The sequence below is a fragment of the Vigna umbellata genome, chromosome 7, assembly GCF_029865625.1.
Source record: "Vigna umbellata cultivar VRB3 chromosome 7, Vumbellata_1.0, whole genome shotgun sequence".
NCBI lineage: Eukaryota > Viridiplantae > Streptophyta > Magnoliopsida > Fabales > Fabaceae > Vigna > Vigna umbellata.
In genome coordinates this window covers 4,194,646-4,200,335 of record NC_142171.1, presented here as the reverse complement: position 1 = coordinate 4,200,335, position 5,690 = coordinate 4,194,646, and the positions used below count along the sequence as shown (strand labels likewise).

General features: G+C 45.9%; 1 protein-coding gene across 1 annotated transcript; it reads right to left on the bottom strand.

Moving 5' to 3' along the window:
• Window positions 1-699: 699 nt before the first annotated feature.
• On the bottom strand, window positions 700-5,256 carry LOC148194977 (uncharacterized). The gene is made up of 6 exons (XM_088095043.1): window positions 4,679-5,256; window positions 3,907-4,369; window positions 3,413-3,834; window positions 2,268-3,196; window positions 1,274-1,514; window positions 700-1,171 (listed from the first exon to the last, which is right to left on the bottom strand). Exons 1-6 carry the CDS (start codon window positions 5,254-5,256, stop codon window positions 700-702), a joined length of 3,105 nt encoding a protein of 1,034 aa, XP_087951169.1.
• Window positions 5,257-5,690: the final 434 nt, after the last annotated feature.

Genomic DNA, 5,690 nt, shown 5'->3' with positions numbered 1-5,690 from the left:
CTTTCATACATCATACAAGTATCAATTAAATTAATAAGCTTCCCTTACCCGGATCAGTGAGTGAAACGTCCTAAGAGTATGACTTTGACTCGTCCAACTATGGCTTTTCTACACTCAACGTTTTCCTTAAGTTCTTCACTAAATCTAACCAAAAGAAACGTAGAAAAATTTAGCTTATACCCTTGCATGCAGCTGAATCTGGGTTCGCAGGTAATCCAGAAACGAGCGTCTAGGTTGGGAAACTTACCGGTTACAGAATCTGGAGCTGTTCGGTCCAAAATGGAGCTCACGACGCAGGGAACGTTCCTACGGCTCTGAAACGTGATCGGAGAAGAGGGTGGTGAGTTACAGTAGAGAGAAGGTGAAATGGTTCTAGAGAGAAGGTGGAGAAATGAGAAATCAGTTTTGAGGAAGAAGAAGAGTGCATGCAGAGAATGGGAAGGAGTGTTTCAGAAAAATTCAGTTCTCTTCCCCATGTCAAACAGACGTTCTCTCACACGCGGACACCTGTCTTCCACTACTGATTTCAGAATGTTCCAACTTGACACATGGCAGACGTGCGGCAGAGAATGTGAGTGCGTTTTAATGATACTGAGCAATGACGTGGGTGCATTAATTTGATTTGACAGAGGTTTGCAGTGTGGTAATTTTCCAAGGTCTCACATTCCTCCTAACTACAAAAATTTTTGTCCTCGAAAATTAGTACTTACCCTGAAACAGGTGGGGATACAAGTCCTTCATGGCCTCCTCTATTTCCCACGTTGAGTCACCAGTCTTCTCGTCCCACACCATTTTAACTAGACGAACGTCTTTTCCTTTGTATAGCTTGGTGCGGCGATCTTCTACACGTACTGGTTGCAATTCTAGCGTTCGGTCTTGGCGCAATTGAACGTCTTCCAACTCCAATATATGAGAAGGATTGGCTATGTACTTCCGGAGCTGGGAAACGTGGAATACTGGATGAAGATTTGACAGTTGAGGTGGTAAAGCTAGTTCATACGCCACTGGTCCGATCTTCTTCAAGATTTGATAAGGTCCTATGAACTTGGGGGATAGCTTCTTTGGACGAACGACTCTGCCTACCCCAGTGATCGAATTGAGTCTAAGAAAGACTTGATCTCCTGCAGCGAACTCCAAAGGTCTTCTTCGTCTATCCACATAGGACTTCTGCCTGCTAAGGGACGTCTTCAATCTCTCTTGTATTAACTTTACCTTCTCCGTTGTTTGCTGGATCAGTTCGGGTCCAGTTAGCACGTTCTCTCCTTCCTGGAACCAACAAAGTGGCGTTCTGCGCTTCCTACCATAGAGAGCTTCAAACGACGTCATTCCTATGCTAGACTGAAAGCTATTGTTGTACGTGAACTCCACTAGCGGCAAGATCTCATCCCAAGCGCCTAAGTGATCTAGGACGCACGTCCTCAATAAATCTTCCAGCGTTTGGATTGTCCGCTCAGATTGGTCGTCCGTCTGAGGGTGATAAGCTGAACTCATCTGCAACTTGCTTCCCAATTCACCTTGCAAGGATTGCCAAAACCGAGATGTGAATCTCGTATCTCGGTCAGAAACGATGCTTGAAGGGACTCCATGCAAACGAACGATCTCCTTGATGTACAACTTGGCTAGATTGGTCATCGACATCTTCAAGTTAACTGCTAGGAAGTGGGCGCTCTTCGTTAGACGATCCACAATCACCCATATTGAATCATGATTTCTGACCGTGCGTGGTAGATGGGTCAAAAAATCCATGGAAATGCTGTCCCACTTCCATTCGGGAATCTCCAACTGCTGAAGCAAACCACCTGGTCTTTGGTGTTCAGCCTTTGCTCTTTGACAAGTTAAACATGATGCCACAAAACGAGCAACATCACTCTTCATTCCAGGCCACCAGAATGACTGCCGAAGGTCTTGATACATCTTAGTCATACCAGGGTGTATGCTAAGACGACTATGATGCCCTTCCTCCAAAATAATCTGCTTCAGCTCGCCATCATTAGGAACGCATGTCCTGCCCATGTATCGTAATAGGTTGTCCGTTCCAGCACTAAACTCCTTGGCTTGATCTGAACCGAGCGTGCTCAAAATCTTCACCAGTTCTTCATCCTTGCGTTGCTTCATTTTAATACGGTCAAAGACGTCACTGGATATTCTAAGGTTACAGCATTTGATGTTGCTCGGCTTCAATTCGAACTGCAACCTTAGATCTCTGAAGCTCTCAACTAAACTCAGCTCTTTAACCATCATAACCGAGACATGCACTGCCTTCCTGCTTAGAGCGTCCGCCACTACGTTAGCCTTTCCCGGATGATAAAGCAGCTCAAACTCATAATCTTTTAAGAATTCTAACCAACGCCTCTGCCTCATGTTCAACTCCTTCTGATCAAATAAGTACTTGAGGCTCTTGTGGTCACTAAAGACTTGGAATGTAGATCCGTACAGATAATGCCTCCAAATCTTCAATGCGAAAACGACCGCTGCCAATTCTAGGTCGTGCGTTGGGTAATTTTTCTCGTGAATCTTCAATTGACGAGACGCGTACGCTACCGCTCGCTTCTCTTGCATCAGCACACAACCCAAACCTTGGTGAGAGGCGTCGTAGTACACCTCGAACGGTTTGGCCGTGTCTGGTATAATCAGAACTGGAGCGCTCGTCAATTTTACTTTCAACTCCTGGAAGCTCGCTTCACATCGATCGGTCCATGCGAACGACTGATCTTTCCGGGTCAACTGAGTTAGCGAAGCCACTATCTTGGCGAATCCTTCAATAAAGCGTCTGTAGTAGCCCGCGAGTCCCACAAAGCTACGAACCTCAGTGACCGAACGTGGACTTTCCCATTCCAGTACTGCTCGCACCTTAGCTGGATCTACCGAGATGCCTCCAGCCGACACCACATGCCCCAAAAATTGTACTTCCTTCATCCAAAATTCACACTTGGACAGCTTTGCATATAACTCCTTTTCCCTCAACACGGTCAGTACTGCCCTCAAGTGTTCTTCGTGTTCGGCTTGTGTCTTGGAGTAGATGAGAATATCATCTATGAAGACGACCACAAATTTGTCCAAATACGGCCTGAATATCCGATTCATGTAATCCATGAAGATTGTTGGTGCGTTCGTCACACCGAACGGCATCACTACATACTCGTAGTGTCCGTAACGAGACCTGAAAGCAGTCTTCTGGATGTCGTCCTCCTTCACTCTGATTTGATGATATCCAGACCGCAAGTCAATCTTCGAGAACACTGTGGCCCCATGCAGTTGATCCAACAAGTCATCTATTCTTGGTAGTGGATACTTGTTCTTGATGGTCAGCTTGTTTAATTGCCTGTAGTCTATACACAACCGAGAGCTGCCATCTTTCTTCTTCACTAAGAGTACAGGCGCTCCCCAAGGTGATACGCTCGGTCTGATAAACCGCTTTTCCATCAATTCTTCAATCTGCTTCTTGAGGTCAGCCAATTCAGCTGGCGACATCCTATATGGCTGAACGGAGATAGGTGCTGCTGTCGTCACCAAATCAATGGTGAATTCAACTTCACGAGCAGGAGGTAGTCCAGGTATTTCTTCCGGAAAGACGTCCGGAAACTCATCCACCACAGATCGTCCTTTACTGCCAACTCTGGACGTTCGTTCCTGCCTCAAACCTCCGAACTCCTGGTCTTCATGCGTCATGATTAGAAAACAGCTCGCACCTTCCATTATGTCCTCCTTTAATTGACCGAGCGTTACTGATAACTCTTCTTCATCTTCATCCGGAAACACTAATTCCTTCTTACCACAATCTATAAGAATGCGATTGGTAGCCAACCAATCCATTCCTAAAATTACTTCTAACTCCTTCAAAGGCAAACAGATTAAGTTCACCTTATAACTACGCCCCTCAACCACAATGGGACATCTAATGCATACGGTAGACGTCCTAATCTCTCCATCCGCTGGGGTTGACACCACCAAGTCGAACTGCATCTCCCTCTCGGTTATTCCCAATTTTTCAACACATGCCTTCGAGATGAAGGAGTGAGTCGCCCCAGAGTCAAACAACACACAGCAAGACGTTCCATAAATTAAGCAGGTACTGGTGATAAGTGTACCTGAGCTTGCTGCCTCCGCACCAGTTATAGCATAAACGCGTCCCACTGCTTGGGCTCGACCACCTCTTGGTTGGTTCCTTCCAGCATTTGGTGGCCTCATCACTGCACGTCCACCCATGTTGCACTCGCTCTCCAAGTGCCCATTCCTTCCACAACGTGTGCAGTGTTTTCCTCCCACCAGCTGAGGACATGACGAACGGTAATGCGGCCCTCCACACTGGAAACAAGTGACGTTTCCTTGCTGCCCAGACTGTCCGCCAGGAACCAATGCTTGAGACCCGCTTGCATTAGATGATTGATTTGGACGAGCGTAAGGGGATCTCCTCTGATTGACGTTGCTTCTTGATACGATGGGTCCCCTTACTACTTGTTGTTATTTCTTGTGTCGTTCTGCTTCTGCCATGTTCTTCTCTAATACCTTGGCCCTCTCAACCATAGCAGGAAACGTCCATAAACATAAGCTGGAAATTAAAACCTTCAGGTCGCTCCGCAGTCCGTTCTCAAACTTCCTACACTGCCACTCTTCACTGGTGGCCATCGTATTGAAACGAACCAAGTGTTTGAACTTGTTCGTATATTCAGAAACAGACATTCCGCCTTGGACCAGGTGCAGAAACTCTACTTCCTTAGCAAAACGGACGCTGTCAGGGAAGTATTCTTCATAAAATTTGCCCCGAAATACTTCCCATGTGATGGGATTTTGGGCGTCCGTTAAGATTGCTCTCATGCTCGCCCACCAGTGGCTTGCTTCTCCCGTCAACAAGTATTCTGTGAACGCCAACCTGTTCTCGTCCGGGCATCTCTTGGCGTTGAATATTCTTTCCATGTCTCTTAGCCACTGATCTACCTCATCAGGGAGGCACTTCCCACTGAACTTAACCGGATGGTGTTGAAGAAAACTCTCCAAACTCCACTCGGTTGGATGGTTAGTATTGGAAGATGACGCCCCTGGTGTACCTCTGGTGGCAGCGATAATTTCCATCAACTGCCTTTGGGTTGCCTCAGTGTTGGCGCGTGCGGCCTCCAGACTCTGTAGAGCAGCGGCGTTCTGCTCCATCAAGATGGTGTTCTGTTGCTGCAGTCTCTCAATGACTGTTTCCAACAACCTAGCGTTGTTGGATGCCTCAAGCTCATTTGGTTGTGGTGGAGGAGGGAGTCTAGGCGCCATGTGTTCTCTGGACCAGAGAAAAACGAACGTTAGTTATGTTCAAGAGTTAAAAATAATAACTCATTAAACACACAATAAGCACACAGCAAAAACACAGTGTACTCATAACCTACAGTGTCCTTAAAAGAACAAAACTGCTCTGATACCACTAATGTAACATCCCAAAATACAGTAATTACCATAAATAAGAATTAATTACATTTAACAGTAAACAATGCAGTCTTTAAACTAAGATTAAAGTTCAAAAGCCAAAACGCTTTAGTTACAGAAATTCAATACAGTACTATCAGAATAATAGAAGCTAGGATGAACGGTTTTACAAAATTAATAACCGAACGTCAGAATGAAAACTAACATCTAAACCTCTAATTCAAACGAGCGGTCTAAGGCTCGGCCTTGACTTCCACTTCAACCAGATTCTCTTCTTCAATCAC

Coding starts and splice junctions, on each gene's coding strand:
- LOC148194977 (XM_088095043.1), bottom strand. CDS start 5,256: ATGGCGCCTAGACTCCCTCCTCCACCACAACCAAATGAGCTTGAGGCA. Junction 4,370..4,678: donor CACCTGGTCCAAGGCGGAAT/GTCTGTTTCTGA, acceptor ATCTAATGCAAG/CGGGTCTCAAGCATTGGTTC. Junction 1,515..2,267: donor CGTAGTGGCGGACGCTCTAA/GCAGGAAGGCAG, acceptor AATCCTTGCAAG/GTGAATTGGGAAGCAAGTTG.